At 41.3% G+C, this 23,819-nt stretch overlaps 1 protein-coding gene across 1 annotated transcript in view; it reads left to right on the top strand.

Annotated features, from left to right (window-relative positions):
* Positions 1-19,926, top strand: part of TRAM1 (translocation associated membrane protein 1) — a 62,628-nt gene extending 42,702 nt beyond the window's left edge. Inside the window, exons 6-11 of the mRNA XM_073631783.1 lie at positions 2,155-2,239; positions 7,129-7,199; positions 10,448-10,552; positions 12,233-12,376; positions 14,645-14,793; positions 18,594-19,926. Coding sequence (XP_073487884.1) covers positions 2,155-2,239; positions 7,129-7,199; positions 10,448-10,552; positions 12,233-12,376; positions 14,645-14,793; positions 18,594-18,667 — 628 coding nt within the window. The 3' untranslated portion in view covers positions 18,668-19,926. The remainder of the gene's footprint in view (positions 1-2,154; positions 2,240-7,128; positions 7,200-10,447; positions 10,553-12,232; positions 12,377-14,644; positions 14,794-18,593) is intronic.
* Positions 19,927-23,819: the final 3,893 nt, after the last annotated feature.

Genomic DNA, 23,819 nt, shown 5'->3' with positions numbered 1-23,819 from the left:
AATTTGTTTTTTCCTTTTAGTGCTAATCCTTAAGCGCTGTTTGTTTTTTGGGAGGAATACTCCCTAGCAGCAGATGGGAGACTTTTTCTACCATTAGAACTTTGTCTTGTTCAGTTAGTTGTTAGGTTTCCTGTTTATGATAACAATGAAGATGTAATTGTAAAGTTTGAAAACCTTTTTAAATAAAATGTGTCCTGAAGCAAGGCCACCCATGCATGAGATAAGGTGGTCATTAGTGTAGGGACAATGTGGCTTCCTTACAAGTTGATATAAATATAGAAAGAAGGGGTCCAGCCCAACCATTTCAGGAGAAACTGTATGAACTCGACAGTCTTTCTTACCTGTTTTTCTTGATCGTGGCTCACAGATAGCACTGGAGCCCACAGACATGAGATTAAACATGATCAGATGAAGCTTGTCTCACATCTGTGTGCATGGTAAACAAAACACAGATGGAAGTTACCATTTTCTTGCTCGTATTGCATGCCCTATTCCAGGACAATTTCACTATGAACGAAATGTAACTTGGAATTGGTATGCTGTCCAGAATGGCTGCTTCTAGCAGAGGTTTCCAAGATGGTTGTTTTGTTATGGATTCCCTTTAACCACTTGCCGTCCTCCCCATAGCAGTTTTACTGCTACATTACGGGGCTCCTGTGCAGAATCATGTATATATGCGTGATTCTGCAATTCCCCCTGCAGGGGGCACGTAGGTCGCTTCTGCTGTGAATAGAAGATGCTGTGAATGGGGATCTGCTTATTTAAACAAGGGAGATCGCTGTTCTGACAGAGGGTAAGGGATGGACTCTGTGTTCCTGCAAAGCAGGCACTAGAATCCATCTCTTCCCCCAGTGAAAGCACCACACTGTTTACACAAAAATACTGGCTAGGCACACAGTTAACAATTTAATCACCCTAGATGTTTAACCCCTTCCCAGCCAGTGTCATTAGTACAGGGACATTGCATATATTTAGCACTGATCACTGTATTAGTGTCATTGGTTCCAGCAAAATGTCAAATGTCAGTGTCTGATTGTCCGCTGCAATATTGCAGTCCTGCTATAAGTCGCTCCTTGCCGCCATTACTAGTATAAAAAATAAAAATTTCATAAATATATCCCATAGTTTGTAGACACTATAACATTCGTGTGAACCAATCAGTATAAGCTTATTAAGATTTTTTTTTTCTTTTTTACCAAAAACATGTAGCAGAATACACATTGGCCTAAATTCATGAAGAATTTTTTTTTTTTTTTTTTTTAATGTGTTTTATATCAGAAAGTAAAAAATATTGTTTTTCTTTTCAAAATTGTCAGTCTTTTTTTGTTTATAGCGCAAAAAATGTAAAAACACAGAGGTGATCAAATGCAGTCAAAAGAAAGCTCTATTTGTGGGGAAAAAAAATTAAAATTTTATTTGGGTACAGTGTTGCATGACCATGCAATTGTCAGTTAAAGTAACGCAGTGTCGTAATGCAAAAAAAGCCATGGTCATAAAGGGGGGTAAATCTTTTGGATGTCGAGTGGTTAAAGTACATCTGTCCTGAGAGAAACCTCTTCTGATGTTGCTTACATTCTTTGGAAAATGTTAACTTTGCTTTTTTTGGCTTTAAAGTTTTTGAGCCACTAACACAGAGCACAACAAATAAGTGTAATTTTTTTATGGGGTTGGCTTTTAAATACATTTTTAATTTTGGGAAAATTTTTGTAAAAATGTTACTGAAACTGCTTTTTTTTTTTTTTTTTTGTCTTTACCTTCTGTTACATTTGTATGGTCTTCTAGAGCCCTTGTTCACAAGTAACGTTTCTCAGAATAGAACTAACCATGGAGCACTAGGTCCTCATGTATGTGACTGAAACAGATGTCTAGTATACACAGGCGTTTGGGATACATTGTCTATACATTTTGCCTTTTGTACATTAACCTTTGTACGCAGCAGTAAAAGCAAAGCTCAAACTGTCACACCGATCTTTGTATAACCTTTATACCTAAAAGTGGAGTGAAGAAAACTTAGATTCAAGCTGACCACCTTCCTTTGCAGAATGACAATACTTTGTATTACAGTATAGTGTACAAAAGTTTTCTTTTGTTGTCCTGTTTTACACGCTTTTATATTCATAATTTAAATATCTTTTTAATGGTTTTTATTTGCAGATTCCAGATGAAGTTTTTCTATATTTCACAACTGGCCTACTGGTTCCATGCCTTCCCTGAACTTTATTTCCAGAAAACAAAGAAGGTAAATTAGAATGTTTCCCTTTATCGTTAAGAATCAGGCCTAGTACACATGATGAGAAAATCTGATGAAAAATACCACTTGCGGAGCGACCGTCCGATCTGATCATTCGTACACAGCTTTTGAAAGTCGATCACGATAGTTCATGCTAAAATATCCGAAGGGACATGCATGAAAATTGTTCTTGTACGTTACCAGAACAAACGATTTTTGTGTAATTGGTATGGTATTTGTGTGAAAATTGTGTGACCAACCAAGACCACACATGCTCGGAAATGAAAGAATACAATACATCACTTATATACATTATAGTGCAGTGCTAAACTTAAAGTGAATAAACACCCAAAATAATACAATAATGTCAGGCAGAGATATGAACTCTGAATTCTTTACAAAAAGGTTATTTGCATATATGGAACTAAAGTAAAACACAATTCTAGTGCAAAATAAATACAGTATTCAAACCCCTTGAAATTTTCCACATTTTGTCATGTTACAACAAAAAACGTAAATGTATTTTATTGGGATTTTATGTGATAGACCAGCACAAAGTGGCACTTAATTGTGCAGTGGAAGGAAAATGATAAATGGTTTTCAATTTTTTTTTTACAAATATCTGAAAGGTGTTGCGTGCATATGTATTCAGCCCCCTTAACTCTGATACCCCTAACTAAAATCTAGTGGAACCAATTGCCTTCAGAAGTCACCTAATTAGTAAATAGAGTCCACCTGTGTGTAATTTAATATCAGTATAAATACAGCTGTTCTGTGAAGCCCTCAGAGGTTTATTATAGATCCTCAGTGAACAAACCGCATCATTAGGGCCAATGAGCATACTAGACAGGTCAAGGATAAAGTTGTGGAGAGGTTTAAAGCGGGGTTAAGTTATCAAAAAATATACCAAGCTTTGAACCTCTCACAGAGCACTGTTCAATCCATAATCTGAAAATGGAAAGCGTATATAGCACAACTGCAAACCTACCAAGACATGGCCAATCACCTAAACTGACAGGCCTGGCAAAAAGAGCATTATTCAGAGAAGCAGCCAAGAGGCCCATGGTAACTCTGGAGGAGCTTCTGAGTTCCACTGCTCAGGTGGAAGAATCTGTCCACAGGACAACTATTTGTGTGCTCCACAAATCTGGCCTTTATGGTAGAGTGGCAAGAAGAAAGTCACTGTTGAAAGAAAGCCATAAGAAGTCCCATTTTGTGAGAAGCCATGTGGGGGACACGGAAAACATGTGGAAGAAGGTGCTCTGGTCAGATGAGACCCAAATTAACCTTTTTGACCTAAAAACAAAACGCTATGTGTGGCTGAAAACTAACACTTCACATCACCCTGAACACACCATCTTACCATGGGGGTGGCAGCAGCATCATGTTGTCTGTTTCTTCAGCAGGGATAGGGAAGCTGGTCAGGGTGATCTCAGAAGAAAACCTGTTAGACCCTGCAAAAGACTTGAGACTGGGGCGGAGGTTTACCTTTCAGCAGGACAATGACCCTAAACATACAGCCAGAGCTACAGTGGAATGGTTTGGATCAAAGTATATTCACGTGTTAGAATGGCCCAGTCAAAGTCCAGACCTAAATCCAATTGAGAATCTGTGGCAAGACTCTCTCCATCCAATCTGACAGAGCTTGAGCTATTTTGCAAAGCAAAATGGGTAAAAATGTCACTCTCTAGATGTGCAAAGCTGGTAGAGACATCCCCAAAAAGACTTTCAGCTGTAATTGCAGCGAAACGTGGTTCTATGAAGTATTGACTCAAGGGGGGGGGGGGGGGGGCTGATTACAAATGCACGCCATACTTTGTCACGTATTTATTTGTAAAAAGAAAAAAAATGAAAAACATTTATTGTTTTTCTTCCACTTCACAAATATGTGCCACTTTATCTTGGTCTAGCATATAAAATACCATTTTTGGTTGTAACATGACAAAACGTGGAAGATTTCAAGGGGTATGAATACTTTTTCAAGGCACCGTATATAGTCCTGCAAATGATGGAAACACAAAATCAGTAACCCAATAAACAGAAAGATCGCTGTGAAAAGTAAGTCCCAAGAAAATTGTGGCCAGATTTCCACGTGAAGAAGTAACAAATCCACAGCTTCAACGATCAATCTGTGATTCACCACCAAACATATAGTCAACCCACTTACCAGAAAATGTGGACTCATATACTATTAGTATTGAGTCAGAAAAACTGTTGATGGATCTCCTCCATCTCTCCAATAAGGCTCAATCACACAATAGGAGGTGTTGCAGGTCTCACAGTGCTCCAGATCCGGATAGGGGGTCACCGCCCTCTCAGAGTGAACTCCCGCTTCATGGATACATGTACAGGAATAACAAGCATCCCCATATAGTGCGATTGAGCCTTATTGGAAAGATGAAGATCTTTCAACAGCTTTTTTTGACTCAATACTAATAGTATATGAGTCCACATTTTCTGGTAAGTGAGTTGGCTATATGTTTTGGTGGTGGATCACAGATTGATCGTTGCTATCTGTTTATTGGGTTACTGATTTTGTGTTTCCATCATTTGCAGGACTATATATTTTTTTGCACTATAATTGTGTTTCACTTTATTTCCATATATGTAAATAACCTTTTTTTTTTTTTTATTCCGAATTCAAATCTCTGACTGACATTATTGTATTATTTTGGGTGTTTATTCACTTTACTTTTAGCGCTGCACTATAATGTACATGATTGATTATGGACTATTTTATGTCTAGTGAAGTGCAGCAGCTATAACCGTCTAAGTGCAGTTTCTCAGATTTTTCCATTTGAATACATTACATCACTTCCAAAGTTGTAATCTGTTGTACGAGAATTTTCATAACATCAGTAACCTATTGGTTTTCGATATAAAGTTAGCATGTTAAAAAAGAAAAAAACGACCATCATTCATCCGATATTCTTATCGTGTGTACGAGGCTTTAAAAGCTAGCCAGCGGGAAGATTTATAATGCGTCTCTTTCATCCTTGTGTAGTAACTGGCTAAAATCAGATCCTATAAATGCAATTTTCAGCAAGCTTTCTTGAGGCAGGCAATCTGAGAAAAAAAAGGCTGAGGAATTGCATGCACTCTGCAACTGCTTTGTTGAGAACAGTAGGTTGTCATTGGCCTAAATGTTCTTTCTATTTCTTACTAACTTTCATGAGGGGCTCAGCATACCACACTGAGCACACTAGAACCTCACAGAGTAAAACTCTAACACAAGACTTATCTGTCAGCATGCCTGTATAGGGCTTGGTTTACATATGTGCGAATCGGATGCATTTTTAACCACATCCAATTTGCGTTCTATGTGAATTGGACTGGCTTTCAATGGAGCCAGTTCACGTGTCTTGGGCGGCCACGGTCCATTTCTGAAAAGGGTCCTGTGCGATTTTGGATCCAGTTTAGGTGTGACTTCAAGAAAAAAAATCGCACCTGAACCAGTGAATAAAACTGCTCCGGACTGCAAACCGCAGCTGGACATTTGTGAACCTAGCCTGATTACATAATACAGATATGAACGTAGTATCATTCTGTCTTCCAGATTTGTGTAAAATTATGATATGCTGATTCCCTTTAACATATTCTATGCGCTTTGTATTCTATATACTTTTTAAAACAGTTTAGATTGTGCATACATGAGCTTTCTCGCACCAATCCACATTTCGTGAGCTTTCCACCTTTGTTCTCCCTTAAGCTCCGTACACAGGGGCTGAATGTCGGGGGACATCGGCCGGTTAAAAAAAAAAAAAGACTGACATTAGGCCCGTGCCAGTCTGTTCGACAATGGCAGAGAGCGCTGACCGGGGTGTTCCGGGGGTGGGGGGGGGGGGTGGCGTCCCATCCCGCCCACCCCATCCCGTCGTCAGAACACAACAGATCAGCAGGGGAGATCGCTGTACTAACTTTTCATAGTTAGTAAAGCGGCTCCAACTGGTGTTTGACAGTTTTTTTTCGGGTTGAACGGAAAAAAAAAACTTGGTGTGTACCAGGCTTTAGTTTTAAGAATTAGATGATTTTTTAAGGTTATGGTTATGTAATGCTAAAATGAGCCCACCCTGTAGTATACTGAATGTGGCGTGCACTCTCAGGGGGTGAAGGGAATGGTGCTGGGCCCATTTTTAGCACAGAGCACACCCAGACCTACACAACAAAGGTGTACACAGTACATGACATTTGCAGCAAGGAACATGCAGGGTGTATTAAAACTGCCAAAATACCACTTTAGTATGGCTGGTGAACATTAAAAAGCTGTTTCAGTGGTCAAGCGATCGATGTCCACATACACTGAAGCATAAGACATTTACTAACTCTCTTAACTTACAGCAATATTGTTCAAATTGAATCTCTTGAAGGAACTCTTTGAAAACAGCTTTTTTAATGGTCCCTTACAATGTTGATAACGGCATGGCAAGTTTTACGATTCTTTACCCCAAGGCACAGATGCCACCTTTTATGCAGGCGCAATTGTGGCATTATGCCTGTGGGGCTTTGGAAAATGGGGAGCAAAAGCACAACACCATATGTCAGATTTTATCACTTTCTTTGATGGGCTACATAGTGATGCTGCAATATAGCCATGATCTATATGTTGCCTTCTGGATAGTCATTTTAAATTATTTGGATGTGTGCAAAGCCTTACACTTTGGATAATCCAAAGGGATAAATTCATACTCCAACATTTTTGTTAAGATTTTCTAAAACCCGGTTTATACTTGTGAACTATACCATGCACCACAGGAACACTTTCCTAGCTGAAGGTGGAGAAGCAGATTCAGGCTTTGTGTGGACGTTTAGCAGGCATGGCTATGTGTGAATTCGTACATATTCTTGAATTACAGCGTAAACATGATTAGGATGTTCACAGTGAATTCTCTGCTTTTCAGGAAGATATACCTCGTCAGCTGGTGTATATTGGACTATATCTCTTTCATATTATAGGCGCATATGTATTAAAGTAAGTATACTTATGAGTTCTATAATTTTGCTTATCTGAGGTTATCATTACTAAAGTGAAGCTGAAAGTTGTGATGATACACTGTGCAATATAAGGAAATCGGCCAGTTAAAGCAGAGCTCTAGGCTCCTTCAGAAAAAAAATAAGTCAGCAGCTACAAATACTGTAGTGCTGACTTTTAATATTAGGACACTTACCTGTCCACAAATCCAGAGGTGTCTTCACTCGAGCCAATTTTCAATCTGCTCCTGGGTGCTGCCGCCGCCATTTTGGCTGTGGGAAACAAGCAGCGCTGCACTTTGTGAATAGCCTGACGGGGGGGGCCGAACTTCTGGCTGAGGGAGAAGTGGGAGGGAGGACCTTTCAAAACCAGGTACCCGCTCCTCCCTCCCCCTGTAAGGTGCCAAATGTGGCAGTGGAGAAGGGGAGGAGGCAAACAAGCGGAGCTTTCCCTTTTCCCAGGAGCTCCGCTTTAATTCTTTGCTGCACTTAAAGTTAAACCATTATCCACGTTAAAGTACTCTCTAAAAGCAGGCATACCAAGCTGTCTGTTATGTCTTTTTTAGTTTTTTTAATTAAAAAAAAAAAAATGTAAAAAAATGTGTGAATTTACTGGCGTCAAGGGTTTGTCCTACTAGTTACCATTTCCGTGTCCATTGTGACTGTCCCTGCTGGACAGCAGGATGACAGCTTGAGGGGTGTGGCCAAATCAGGAAGGGCAGGCTGCTGAGTTCAAGTAATTTAACCACTTTAACACCAGCGTATAGACATATGACGTCCACAGATGGGATCTCCCATTTGGGGGGACGTAATATGACGGCCTCGGGTTCCCGGCCGTCTAGGGGGCGCGCGCGCCCGCCGCGTTGCTCGGGACCCGGTGCGTGTGCCCGGCGGCCGCGATGTCCGCCGGGCACCCGCGATTGCCCGTTAACCGGGCCGGACCGTGGATCTGTGTGTGTAAACACACAGATCCACGTCCTGTCAGGTGAGAGGAGAGCGATCTGTGTTCCCAGTACAGCGGAACACTGATCGGTCTCCTCCCCTTGTACGTCCCCTCCCCCTACAGTTAGAAGCATTCCCTAGGAAACACATTTAACCCCTTGTGTCCCCCTAGTGGTTAACCTCTTCTCTGCCTGTCACATTTACACAGTAATCAATGCAATTTTATAGCATTGATTGCTGTATAAATGTGAATGGTCCCAAAAATGTGTCCGATGTGTCCGCCATAATGTCACAGTCACAAAAAAGATCGCGATCGCCGCTATTACTAGTAAAAAAAATAATTTTTTTTAAAAAATGCCATAAATCTATCCCGTATTTTGTAGACGCTATAACTTTTGCGCAAACCAATCAATATACGCTTATTGCGATTTTTTTTTTTGTACCAAAAATATGTAGAAGAATACGTATCGGCCGAGACTGAGTAAAAAATTTGTTTTTTTTAAAAAAAAATTGGGATATTTATTGAAGCAAAAAGTAAAAAATATTGTGTTTTTTTTCAAAATTGTCACTCTTCTTTTGTTTATAGCGCAAAAAATAAAAACCACAGAGGTGATCAAATACCACCAAAAGAAAGCTCTATTTGTGGGGGAAAAAAAGGACATTAAATTTGTCTGGGTACAGCGTCGCACGACCGCGCAATTGTCGTTTAAAGTGCGACAGCGCTGAAAACTAAAAATTTGGTCTGGGAAGGAAGGGGGTGAAAATGCCCTGTATTGAACCGGTTAAAGGCTAAGTTCACTTTAAAATAAAAATAAAAGTTTTGCAGCATTGTGTTTTTTTTTTTAAATTGTGACAGTGGGTGTGAAGAGAAGATCCCACCCCCGCTGTTAGAATGGGAGATCGGGGAGTGTGTCGGGCTGCTGCATTAGTTAATATGGTTGTAAGATTATACTAACATGTTAATAAAGGTAAACTTATCCTTTTAAGAATGGCTTGTAAAAATCTGCATGCTGTTATGTATGCTATAGGCATGGTATGGCCAACAGGTTCACTTAGCAGGCTGTATGGAGGATTGTACATTTTTTGATTTTTATCTAACCGTGTCATTGTTGTACCTCACATGGACCAATACTAGAGAACCTCACTGCTCTCCTCTGGGTGCCCCTTTTTCTTTAGAAGAATTTTGCTGCAGCTTACTTTAGGGTAATTGGGCAGGGTACGAATATGGGAGCTACAATTGTTTACTAGCTATTGGCCTTTCACTACCAAATATGTCAATGACCTGGAACAAGTTTTCAGCCATTGAAGTCTGCAAAAAATCTGAATTCCAGGTTAGTGACCATCTTGTAAGTTGATCAGGATGACCGCCGTGAAGCCTACACTTTTGAGGAGCTATACTAAAGCAAAACCCTCAACTCCAGGAAAATCAATTGTTGCGGTTTGTTTTGCCATTTGATGGCACTCTGTCCTGCAGATTGGCCTTTCCTGATCTCCATACATGCTATAATTCAGTGTTTCAGAAAGGACTGAGGCCATTTTAACAGCATTATTGCTGGATAATAACTAGCATTTTCTGGAGAGGTCTGTAATAGCAGTCTCCAGATTATCACTTTACGTTACCTTTTAAAAGCAAAGTCCACCTTTAAAAAAAATAATAAATGCATATATGTTTGCAAGGGGAATAAAAATGTATTTCTTTTGCAAATCATCATGCAAAGCATTAAAACTTTGATCAGTAGATCGTGGATGCAATGTCAAGCTACTTCAGACTCTTTTCCTTCAGCTCTCTGTTTACACTGAGGTATGGACTCTGTTAAAGAGCTGGAGGAAGTGTCAATGAGTGGGGTGATCACTGCACTTGTGTTCCACTGAGAACTACCAGTCCATCTGCCATGGTGGCAGCGCCATTACATATCTCTGTTGGTGAAGGGGGTGGGGGGGGGGGTGGGGGGGGGGGTTTGACAGAGTCTCATTTTCACCATAAATTCGGATGTAACATAGTGGAAAGGGTGGAGTTTGCCTTTATATTAAACCTGGACCAAGCTATATGGAATCCGTGTTTTGGTGAAAATACTAGAATATTGTCTGTCAAGGCAATGGCTCCAGTATTTCTAGAAAAGTATACATGTTAGGAGTTTAGCTTCACCATCTGCATATGGTCACCATCTGACCTGATGTCCCTGGAGTGCATGTATCGGTATCGCATTTCAGACCTATGTTTGCTATTATTATGGTCACTATGAAATGTATTTTCATTTGAAGAACATCCATGCTTTTCCATACATTTTCTTTTTGTATGTTTTACAGCCTAAACCACCTTGGCCTTGTTCTGCTGGTTCTTCATTACTTCGTAGAGTTTCTGTTTCACATCTCTCGACTTTTTTACTTCAGTAATGAGAAATATCAGAAAGGGTAGGTATCAATACTAGTTCATAATTGCAATCACAAGTAAGAACGACACATGGGTAATGTTGGCATTGTACTGATAGGAACCCTGATTTATTTTTCTCTTGGGGTAGAGTTTTTTTTTTTATTTATTTTTTATTTTTTTTTTATTATACAGGTAGATGAAGTCTACACTTTAGTTCCAATTTATGACTGTCCACAAGCAGTTTTAGTGCCAGTTCACACCTGAATCACACGGGAACACAGTCCGCATGCCTGTTTGACTCAGTGCTGAAATCACACTAGATCAAATAATAGTGAATACTCTACTTTTTAAAAACCCACCACACCAAATCACATGGTACTGCGGTATATATACTGTAAATTGACACCCACAGCAAACTGCACACCCACTCTTGATGTAAACTGGCCCTAAAAGTGATTGTAAATGATTGCCTTGTAAAACAACCCTTTCAGTTTAAAGTAGAAGTGAAAGGCAAAGCATTTTTGTATAGATATAAATAAAAAAACATGTATAAATACCTTTTTCCGTTTTTTTTTTTTTTTAAATGATAACATTTCCTCTGTTTTCAGCTACATAAGAGCTGGGGGGGAGGGGGGAGCAGCAGCAGCCCACCAAGCTTCCCAGTGAATAGCTCTGCAGTGGGGGGGTATCATCAGGACCGGTCTGAGGAGAGTACACTGACCAGCTTTGTTCTCCTGCTTAGTGTGGTCAGTTTTAAATGGGAAAGCAAGGGGACTAGCAGGAACACCAGGGATTTTCACACAAAGGAAGCAATACAAAGAGAAAAGGATACTTTCTTATACAAGCACATGGTACAGCAAGCACATATCAGGAATATGAAGTGTTGAGGTAACAAACGCTTTAATGCATTTCAGCATAAACACAAACACTGTTTTCACTAAACAAAAAAAAAAAGACCTAAAATAAAAGTAAACACATTCTAGAGGAAAATCGCTGCCATTTACTACACAGTTCAAGTTCTTTTTCTTATGGGTAATTGGATAACACAGGTACCTGGTAGTACAAAAGCATTTATTTGTGGTGTAACAGACACTGTTGTTTCCTTGCTGTATTTTTTAATGTGAGTGAGGTTCACCTTATTGTTAAATCTTGTATAAAACTTAGGCCTACGTTCACACTGAGGTGCTTTACAGGCGCCATAGCGCTCAAAATAGCGCCTCTCCTGTCACTCCAGTGTGAGGTTAAAGTCCTGCAAGTAGCATCTTTGAGGCGCTCTAGGAGCGGTATATACACCCCTCCTAAAGTGCCCCTGCCCATTGAAATCTATTGGCAGCGCCGCTGAAGCTATTAACCCTTTATTCAGCTGCTAGCGGGGGGCAAAGCACCCCACTAGCAGCTGAAAAGAGCCTCTAAAACAATGGTAAAGCGCCGTTAAAACTAGCGGTGCTTTATCGCCGACGCCTCAGTGTGGAAGTGCCCTTAGTGTCTTTATCCTTCATTTTCCATTCTAGTTCAGTTAACCAAGGCTTGACAAATCCATGGAGCCAGATAGCCAGTCAATCTATAAATACTTGGCACCTAACTTCTCTGGTCTCTTTTCTATTATCAATTTACATACCTGACTCCAATAAAATAAATACAATTAATTGTCCACTGTTTGTGTGTTTTTTTTTGTTTTTTTTTAAATTGTGATTTTATTAACTCTGATTTTCTCTTGGCAGGTTTACATTGTGGGCTGTTCTGTTTGTCCTGGGGCGTCTTCTTACCCTCATACTATCTGTTCTCACTGTTGGATTCGGACTCGCTCGAGCAGAGAACCAGGTTTTGGACATCAATACTGGAAATTTCAATATTCTAGCAATCAGGTAGAACCCCTATGTTTGTGGTCATTGCATGTTTTTACTGTCACTTTTGTGCACTGTGTATTGTGCATTGTTCCCTTCTTCCCTTAGGCACAGCTTAGCTGGTAAAGTGGCATTGCTGATATGGAGGCTGCCAAAAGCTTTGGAAAAAAATAGATACGGTTGACATTTACAGGCTGACATGTACCAGTTGCAGGTAGTGAACTTTAAGCAGAAAGGTGGCCACACAGTTGGCATTCAAATATTTATATATTCTAAAGAAGCTTTTGTTGCTGCAGGCAAACTGGATTCATTTTCAACCATTACAGCAAGGACACCTTCACATTAAATTCAGCAGATCTTCTTACTGTGCTCCCCCCTCTCAGCAGTGACTTGGCCTTCCAGCCTCCTAGGAGCACTAAAAAGGCAAAAGTAAAGTGCTGAGATCTGACTTGGATTGTATCACTTGTGTGCTATGACTTGCTTCCACGGAAGTCAGTGAGAGCTTTTTTTAGAAACTCATTTACTGCTTGTTAGGAATATGTAAATATTTGCCTGAAAATAGCTTGACCACAGCAGTTCAACTTTTTTGACAATGTGAAAAGAAATAAAAAAAAGGCTTAGATGAGAATGAATCCTTCCTCGATACTCGCGCCTCCAATCTTTTGCTCTCTTACAGATCTACATACATCAACAAAATCTTCAGCATCCGACACTTCAGGGAGTGCTGGATGCAAGTATCTTGTATTAGCTGTTACTTGCCTGGAGTATCCCAGGGATTAAAGCTTTAAAGGAAAATTGTACTAAGAGAAATAACGAGCCTGTCACTCCATTTCTCTCAGTATAACTTTCCCTTAAGGTGAGTTGAGCAAACCAATCTGATCTTAGCACATTTTCAGTGTTTACAGAGTAGGATTAGCCATGGAAGTAGCTCTGTCATTCGAGTAGAACAGGAAGCTACTAAAACAAAGGCTATACTGATTTTTGTTATTGCCTTAATTTAATACATTTAATTTGAATCTCTAATTTTTTGGGGGTGATAAATAAAATGCCCCATAGGCAAAATATATACATGGCAATTACTTGAGCAAGCTATTGCAGGTTCCAATTACTACATTACTTCTTCAGAAAATAATGTAATGCCAGCACTTTCTTAATCTGACTGCTAATTGGCATTGTCTGCTGTCAGTTTATAAACATGATTAGTCTGTTTGTAGCAGCTGTAGATGTTACCACAAGTGGGTGAAATGCCAGGGTAGAATGTAGTATAAATATTTCTTGTGAACAATGTAAAATTGCTTTTCTCCTGACGTTTGTCCTGCAGCTCATTCCTTTGTATTTTCTCAAAAAAAGGCAAGTAAAGGGCAAAGAACTGGTCACCAGTGTTGCCCGTAGCCTGGTTGTTCCTATTACCAACTTACCATATCTTGTTTTGCACTGTGCCTATATATGTAGGGGGCAATCTTGGAGTTTGCATCCTCATGTCAAAGCCTCCAGCAAGGAGAACAGTGAGCAGTACAGAGGTTTCATCACCAACACGCACGTCTAATCTCCATAGACTAGCAGCCGGAGGCAGCAGTGCCTTTAATCCTATGCTGCAGATATACATCTATGAAGCTATGCCCACACATGCCAGGAAGCTCACTGCTATTTTTCAAAAGGAATTCCAGACAAAAGATAAAATTTTCAGGATTCTGTTTTTCACAATTAACATTTCTATAAAATCAGATATGTAACTATGATTCTACAGCAGCGATTTCCAAACTACGGCCCTCCAGCTGTTGTGGAACTACACGTCCCATGAGGCATTGTAAAACTCTGACATTCACAGACATGACTAGGCATGATGGGAATTGTAGTTCCTGAACAACTGGAGGGCCGTAGTTTGGAGAACCCTGTTCTACAGCCTGCTGTAAATGATTCAGAGGATCCGTGACCGAGCTACAGATTGCTTCAGTTGCTGCATTGCACACCCTTCACTTGCTGCAAATCTGTTTTGCAAACCATATCGCTATGTAGATAGATTTTTTTTTTTTTTTTTTTAACTGCTACAGATCACTCATGTGACATAACCTTCTCTTGTTGGATACATTTTTGTCCATATGTTTGTACAGCCATCATTACATTTAAAAGTTATAAAATACCTACCGTTGCCACAGTACAAGTCACCAGAGCAACACTGGAAAAGCCTAGACCCGTGCATATTTGATTCCAAAAAGTGGAAGACTGTTATCTGATTAAATTAACTCTTAAAGCATATGATCTATAATTAACTTCCTCATTATATTTCAGAATCAGCGTGCTGGCATCTATTTGCATAACTCAGGCATTTATGATGTGGAAGTTCATTAATTTCCAGCTGAGACGGTGGAGAGAGCACTTATCCCCACAGCCTTCCCAGAGGAAGAGAACTGTTCCTTCCAAGGGCAAGAAAGGAAAAGGTGCGTTTTACCATTTTTATTAGGCTGAACTCGAGGCAAATAGCTGAAAACACAAATGCATATATGTAAACTGTTTTACCTGTTAAAGGATTTCTGATTCTATTCAGACAGTCTTGTGATCCAGACTTCATTGTCAAACAACACTTTGAGCAGACTGAAGCCCAACACTGCAGTTAAAACCCAGCTCCCCGCAATTTTTTTTTTTTTTATTACCCTCTCACACCGATTGCCTCCCGGTCCTTTTAAGAGTTCTAAAAGCCGAGAGGCAGGTCATGTGACCGCTGTGATTGGCTGTCACAGCAGTCACATAATAGGAAAACTCCCAATCATAAGTATGCATCGGGAGCTTACTTTGTTTTTGACCAAAGATATCCTCCATATTCTACTTTGAGTGCAGTGTGTCATTTGCCAGCCTCCACTGCGCCCTTCATTCATACTGTAATAGAGCAGAGAGCAGTGCTGGTGTAGTCATGTCAGAGTGCTCTTTACATCATTAGAGCACCCTCAAGTAGGGAAAGAGGAAGAAGACCCAGTGTTTCAGGTAATAACCCTAAAGACTTCTAAATAGGTAAGTATTAAAAAAAATACATATTTGCAAGGGGTCCTGTAGGGGGGTATGGAAATTGATTGGGGGGCACCCAGAGTTTGGCTTAAGGTAATACAGCTTGGTACAGGTTATTGGTGGACATTGGAACAAGCAGCTCACTGATGAGGTCATCCCTGGGACTTGACTTCCTGTTAAGGTACACATGTTGGTGCTAAGTAAAACACATTTTTAATGAATACACAACTGGATTAATTGACTTCTTACTATCCACCTGAAGATTGGTATTTAATAGAAAGATTACCTCTGTTGGGCTTTTTCTCATTCTGCAAGTTTGCGCCACATGCGCAGAATGCAATGCTTGAAGAGTTAAGTCCACTTTTGTTCAGGGGAAAAAAAAAATTCCCCTCTGGGTGATCTATTTACATTGCAGGAATTGTGACAAACTTTGTTGCAGAGTCCTACCTTTTGTTATGAAGAAATAGGGGTTCGTCTGTGTCCATGTGTAGAGTGAATCTGTTTGGTAGTGGTTTTATATTCATCAGCCAGCTGCTGCACCTGCAGGGCTCTAATGAGGAATTCGGAAGGGTCTCCATCCCCTTGACCTGATTTCCCTTTGAAAGTATCTTACCAAAAATTATTTTTTTGTTGCAGGGGCTGCTCAAACCTGGTTTGTTCAGACTTCTGAGAAAATCATTCAGCCAATCACACAAACAGGAAATGACATTTCTGGGGGGCGTTCTGGACACTATCTGTGTATAGAACGCTGCCAGGTAGCCATAGTGCATTGCATTTCACAGAAAACAGTGCCGCAGATTGAAAAAGAGAGGTGATTTTTAATAACATTTAGTTAATATATAGCTTGTGTCACAATTGTATACGCTATAATATTTATTTTTTGAAAAAAAAAAATTCCCAAGAAAAGTGGAGTTACCCTTAAAAATTAACCTGTTTGTGCTGTAAAAGCACTTAATAGCAGTATATTGCTAGCACAGAGCAAGTCAGACACACATGCCTTCAGATGGTCTCTTTAGCCTCAGTGAATGCCTACAATTAGGGATACGTTTATACACTGGGTGGCCTTACTGGCCAGTAGGGACACATAGGAGGGGATGGGCTGGGCTGTTGGCTCTGCTTGATTCGGAGGAGGAAGTCAGTTGTTCTCCTCTGTCTGAAACGTATTTGTAAAGTTACAAAATGAAAATGTCTTAACATTCTAATTTCCAAAGGCCGTTTATTACAAAAATCTTTCATTTTTTTTTTGTATGTATTTTTTTACACACATGCATATACACTATTATTGCTATAGATTGCATGTCTTACAGATTATATATAAATACTTTAAAGCGGAGTTCCACCCAAAAGTGGAACTTCCGCTCATCTGATTCCTCCCCCCCCCCTCCGGTGCCACAATTGGCACCTTTCAGGGGGGAGGGGGGTGCAGATACCTGTTTACTACAGGTATTTGCACCCACTTCCTGGAATAGACTCCCGCTGTCTCCTGGGAAACACACAGGTCCCAGAAGATAGCGGGGACCACTTGGGACGCGCAGCGCGACTCGCCCCCACAGAGAATGGCGGCGGCAGCAGCTGAGAGCCGAGCGATTGATCGGCTTCCGCTGCCGACATCTCTGGACTCCAGGACAGGTAAGTGTCCATTTATTAAAAGTCAGCAGCTGCAGTATTTGTAGCTCCTGGCTTTTAATAATTTTTTTTTTAGGTGGACTCCCTCTTTAAGGCCGGGTTCACATATGTGCGGCTGCAGTTCACAGCATGGGGTCCGGTGCGTCCCTGTTGACTGGTTCGGGTGCCTAAATTCACACCTAAATCTGACCCAAAGAAGCACAGGACCCTTTTGGAATGCGGTCTGTGGCCGCCCGGACCTGTGTGAACCGGCACATTCACCTGTCATGCAATTGAATGCAGGGAAACCCGCATCCAATTCGCACATATGTGAACCCAGCCTAAATGAGCATTAAATTCATAAACCATTTAACCCCTTGGCACCAGCCGTACGCATATACAGTATCTCACAAAAGCGAGTACACCCCTCACATTTTTGTAAGTATTTTATTATATTTTTTTCATGTGACAACACTGAAGAAATGACACTTTGCTACAATATAAAGTAATGAGTGTACAGCTTGTATAACGGTGTAAATTTGCTGTCCCCTCAAAATACCGCAACACGGCCATTAATGTCTAAACCACTGACAACAAAAGGGAGTACACCCCTAAGTGAAAATTTCCAAATTGGGGCCCAATTGGCCATTTTCCCTCCCCGGGAAATCAACTGTCATGCAACTCGTTAGTGTTACAAGGTCTCAGGTGTGAATGGGGAGCAGGTGTGTTAAATTTGGTGTTATCGCTCTCACTCTCTCATACTGTTCACTGGAAGTTCAACATGGCAAAGAACTCTCTGAGGATCTGAAAAAAAGAATTGTTGCTCTACATTAAGATGATTGACTGGCCAAGCATGTCTCCAGACCTAAACCCTATTGAGCATCTTTGGTGCATCCTCAAACGGAAGGTGGAGGATCGCAAGGTCTCTAACATCCACCAGCTCCGTGATGTCGTCATTGAGGAGTGGAAGAGGACTACAGTAGCAACCTGTGACGCTCTGGTGAACTCCATGCCCAAGAGGGTTAAGGCAGTGCTGGAAAATAATGGTGGCCACACAAAATATTGACCCTTTGGGCTCAATTTGGACATTTTCACTTAGGGGTGTACTCACTTTTGTTGCCAGCGGTTTAGACATTAATGGCTGTGTGAGTTATTTTGAGGGGACAAAACATTTACACTGTTATACAAGCTGTACACTCACTACTTTACATTGTATAAAAGTGTCATTTCTTCAGTGTTGTCACAGGAAAAGATATAATAAAATATTTACAAAAATGTGAGAGTTGTATTCACTTTTGTGAGATACTGTATGTGGCCGGGGGGGGGCGCATGTCGCCAAGCGGCTGCATATATATGGGGCCCTGTGTTTACAACTTAGCGTGCTGAGAGCCCGCTCCCTACATGGTAGCTGGCGGGTATTGATATGCTCCTGATGCATACTTGCAATCGGGAGCTTTGTGATCATGTGACCACTGTGACAGACAAAAACAGCGGTCACATGACCCCATTGTCCGCCTCTACCTCACGGCTTTTAGAACTCTTAAAGGGCCGGGAGGTGGAAGCACCAATGGGTTAATTGTCATTAATGGTACAAAAATGCACAGTATTTCAACTTGTTTTCTCTTCTTTCCAGAAAATGGCGTTAATGGAACAGTAACCTCTAATGGAGCAGATTCTCCCCGCAGCCGAAAAGAAAAACACTCCTAAAAAGAAAGGGAAGAAAAAGTCATTTTGCAGTTGATGTACTCTGCTCCCAAAGAGAAGTTGCCTTGTGCTGTACAGAACCCCACAGCGCTAGAATTCTTACTGTTACAATAAATAATGCAGCGTATTTCTAAGCAACCATATGCCATGACCTTCAAGACTATCTGTGACACATACAAAGGAAAGGTGGCCACTTCAGGAGCTGGAACGATCATGGACCATACCCTATCCATTCACTAGTGACATCATTATTCTGTAAGGCACTTCAAATCACAGTCATGTTATGGCCTCTGGTGAATTGATGGGGTGTGCATTGGTTCAGCCCACAAATTGTCTGCCTCCTGCGTAAATGGTGACAGGTATACTTTCTGACTGTACAGGGTGTCTTTCCTTTTTTTTTTTTTTTTTTTTTTTTTTTTTTAATACTTTCATTTTTTTAGCATTTCTTTACTGCTAGAACTGTCACAATCAAAATTCAGTGCTAAATAGGACAAAATAAAAATTGGCATTTTAGGGGGATTTCCAGTTTAAGTGGAAACCCTCTATCTGTTTGGTCCCCTCAGTGTAGTAAAACAGAGATTTTACCCCCATCTGTAGCTCCTACATTATGTCAGGGATTGTAATTGTACAGTTATTGGCAGCACCACCGCTGGTAAAATCTATTATAGCTTGGTCATGGAATACAGTAGAATTTCTATGTACCATTACCTCTGATAGACAAATATTATTCCACCCACACTAGAACGAGAGCAAGATATTAAAGAGTCCTTTTATTGTATATATTGGAGGTTTGCGAGAGGTGGCGACCCTACACAAGGGAGTGTCTAATCAGATTGATTATTTGAAATTAACAAAAAGAAATAGGTTGGCTTATCTCTCCTGGTGGAGGGGGATGCCGCAAGTAATTTAGGGGTGTACCCTACTTGAGTTAGTCAGGGAGGAGCAGTTCCCCATTTATCCAATGCATCATGGTATATCAAGTAAGTCAAAGCCGAATGTATCAAGATACACAATCAATGAATAATAATGGGGTACAAAAACTGGAGTCATTTTTTAACATTTTCGCAAAACTGAAAAAAGAGTGTTGGTAAAAATGTCCTTTTCCTGTTGTACAGTTCCAGCATCCTACTCTTTTGATATGCCAACTGAAATGTTTAAAAGATGTAAATGCTGTGATACATGTATTTTCACTTCAGTTTTTTTATAAGCCAATGTTTTTTTCTTATTTGATTAAAAACAATAAAACAAAAAATGTAATTGTGCTTGTGTGCAATGGCTGTTTTGATGAGGCCAGAGGACTTAAATTGGCCACACGTTTCTTTTATTTCAACCAATTTATATGGAGCTGGGAATCCTAAGTGTTTGTATAAATTAGAGGTTTGATCAAGAGCAAGAAGATAGGACTGGATTTACCTCCATCCACCTGGCAAAAAATGTGATCGCTTTCTAAGAAACTGTTCTGGTTTTCATAAAAAAAAATATATTGGTTGTCAATTTATATCCCAGTTCAATCCATTGGATTCAGGTGGTTGATCAAACTCATAGGTAGTATATTGCTTGGTTTCAGACAACCACACTCTCTCATACAGTATATTCAACTCATGGGTGATTGTAAGTGCCACGAAGTTGCCACGTGTATGGCAGCGCCTTGCCCATTCCAATGGGCCCATTCCAATGGGCAGGGCTTTTTGGGAGCGCTAAATACCGCGCTCCCAACCCGCCCCAAAGATGCTGCTTGCTGGAGCACCCCAGTGTGAAAGGGGTCCTAAGGTGTCGGGGGTGAAGTCATCAAAGGAAGCCACACACAGTTTCTCTACAATGTTGGTGTGTGCCAGTTATGTTTACCGACCCCTTCCTTTCCTGAATAAGCACAGTAAGTGATTGGTACTGATCGCTCCTGTGTTCATTCTTGCCTTCAGTTTCTGAATGAACAGGAACAAAAGAAGGGAACTCCTTCATGTCCCTGCCACTTTGGAGGCACACGTTTTTTTTTTAAGCCATGTCTACACTACCCCGTCAGTATTCTATTGTCCATCCGCAGAAGGGTAGAGCTATGTTTGGCATTATTGCCAAGACTACACTTGTTCTGTGTGTGTGCGCGTCTGGAAGTAAAGCATCGAGAGCAGTGCAGTGATTGTAGTGATCCCTAAGGGTGTGCACTGACATCTAAATAATTAGTTGTTTGCAGGTCTTCCTATTATACTTCTGAAGATGCCAATAGCAGCTTCAGAACCACATCTAAAAGCAGCACTCCTGTACCAGGCATGGGGTCCCATTGGGTCAGCAGGGGGACTCCCTCCAGAGGTGGTTCTAGCCAGCTCAGTAGATTTGCCTAGATTCTTTCCTAAAAGCACATAATATAACTGGGTACCAACATTTATAGGTAAAGTTGATCCAGGGAAAATCCGATTGCTTCTCTGGGATCAGGAAGGAATTTTTTCCTCTGTTGTAGCAAATTGGTTCATGCTCTGCTGGGTTTTTTTTGCCTTCCTCTGGTTCAACTGTGGGTATAGAATTGGGTATATGGAATTGTATGATATTTTTTATTTTATTTTATGGTTGAGCTAGATGGACTTGTGGCTTTTTTTCAACCTATGTCATAAGCCTAAGCTTTTTACCAGAGAAGAAACGGGATGTGGGCTGTATAAGGTATTTACTGGCAGAAAAAAAATGTTTTACTATCCAAAGTTAAAACAACAAGGGCAGAAAGTTAAAGCGGAGTTTCACCCAAAAGTGCAACTTCTGCTCATCTTATTCCCCCCCTCCGGTGCCACAATTGGCACCTTTCAGGGGGGAGGGGGGACAGGATACCTGTCTTTGACAGGTATCCTTTCCCACTTCCGGGGGTCCCTGCCGCGGAGTTGTGATGTCACTGCGGGGCTCCCTCCTCCTCCCCTGGGCCAATAGGAGAGAGGAGAGGAGCGGAGCTTCACGCATGCGCAGTCCCGGCGTGAAGCCGAAAGGCTACACTGCCGGGTTCCCGTACCCGCAATGGCGGCGGAGCACCCGACAGCTGATGGAAACATCAGCTGCAGGTGCCGACATCGCTGGACTTCAGGACAGGTTAGTATCCATTTATTAAAAGCTTTTAATGGTTTTATTTTTTGGCGGAACACCGATTTAATAGATGGAAAGATGAAAAAGTGGATGAAGTTCCGCTTTAAAATGTTACTAAACCCAGCAATATAAAAAAATTAGTTCATCGCCCCCCCCCCCCACAGCTTATAAATCATCTTTTCTTTTTCATACATCATGGGACATAGAGGCCAGGCTAATATTCATTACCTGCTGGGTTACTTCATCATCAGGTGAACGACACTGGTAGATCAAAGATCTTTAGACAGAAAAGTGACAAAGTGCCCCTCCCTATATATAACCCCTCCCATATGAGAAGCACATCAGTTTTTTTTACCAGTGTCTACAAGGTGAATGGCACGGATTGTTGGAGCTCTCTGAGCTCTAGTTCTATTCCCACAAACTTAAAATGAATCAAGAGATTGACCCATCGGATCCATTGGAATATAGGCTTTTATGCCTAAATAAATGGTACCCGAGCCTCTCAAAAGACTCTTGATCCTGCAAGGTTTTGCCTGTAAGCTGCCTTTGGGCACTGGACCCTGCGGAGTGGAAATCCTGGACACTACAGCGCTAAGGCATTTCCTGCAGGATGCTATACAGGTCCAGGGGAGTGGACCCTAAAACTGAAAGGGTACCCAGTCCCTGAAGGTCCCGTGTGACTGGAACCCACCATGGATGAAAGGTCTGTTAAAAATGGAGCATGCCAGCAGTAGATGCAGCAGTCTCTTCCTTAAAGAATGAACTCATCCGGTAGATAACACACAGGGCCTGAAACACCCTGTGGACAAGAAATTGGAGTTATTATTAAGGGCTTCCTTTTTCTTTGACCAGTTCAGCTATTTCAGCCAGCTGTTGCAGCAATTGGTATTTGCCAGTCCGTAAAGGATCAGATCAAGAGGCCTATAAGGCCTAACCAGGAGGATGATCTCTCTAAATATAAGACCGATATTCCTCGAGCGCTGTGTTTTGCTGTTGATGCCCTAAAGAATTCTATACAGCAGGTTTCTCATCTGGCTCTCAGGTCTGTACATATGCGCAGACTTTATGGCTAGAAAACTGGTCAGCTGAGCTTCCTTGTATAAAGTTATTAAAAGATTTCTGGTGGGACGAGTTCTTTACTTTCTGTGAAGAAACGCATCAGAAATCCCTCATTTAAAACTTCAGAGACTGCCTCCTCAAAGGTCTCAGCATCAGGGAGATTCCGCCACCCACAGGGTGCCAAGGACAGGGGCAAGCCACAAGGCCAGGGCTAGAAAAAGCCCTGGGTTTAAAATTCTTCTAAACCCAGCACCAAGCCCTCCTTCTGAGGGGACGCCCCCACTCCTTCTAGTGTGGGGGGGGGGGGTTGCTGGACTTTGCGGACATTTGGAATACAACAATTCAGGATGAATGGGTCACCTTAATTATATCTCGCAGTGACAGGCAGGAGTTGCGGGGGATGCCCCCTCCCCCCCAGAGGTTTTTAAGATCCAGCGTTCCCTCGGATCCTCTAAAAAAAGAAACATCACTCCAAGCACTACATCACCTAGTGCATCAAAGAGTAATTGTAGAGGTTCCGATACTCGAAAGGGGCACAGGGTTTTACTCAAACCTGTTTACAGTTCAGAAACCTAACAGGGACACCAGGCCCATTCTGGACCTATCACTTAACAAGTATCTAACAATACAATCCTTTCGGATGGAGTCTGTCCGCTCAGTAGTAATCTCATTTCAGAGGGGAGACTTTCAGCCTCCATCGATATAAAAGACTAGTATTTCCACATACCTATTCTTTCAGCCTCACCAGAGGTTCCTACGTTTTACAGTAGAGGAACGCCATTCTCCGTTTGTGGCTCTACCCTTCGGACTGACAGCACCTCGGGTATTTACAAAGGTCCTAGCACCAGTACTGGGCTTTTTAAGAGCCCAAGGCATTCTGGTGCTCGGGGACCTGGACGACCTCCTGCTCAGAGATCACTCAGTATAGGCTCTAGAATAGAGCATAATACACACAGTACGGTATTCAAAGAACTTATGCTGGATCATAAATACTGAAAGGTCAAACGTGAGACCAGCTCAAAATTTAAAGTATCTAGAT

Source organism: Aquarana catesbeiana, linkage group LG05 (genome assembly GCF_042186555.1).
Source record: "Aquarana catesbeiana isolate 2022-GZ linkage group LG05, ASM4218655v1, whole genome shotgun sequence".
NCBI classification, from domain to species: domain Eukaryota; kingdom Metazoa; phylum Chordata; class Amphibia; order Anura; family Ranidae; genus Aquarana; species Aquarana catesbeiana.
The sequence above is the reverse complement of the archived record's forward strand: the minus strand, read 5'-3'. Positions and strand labels throughout refer to the sequence as shown.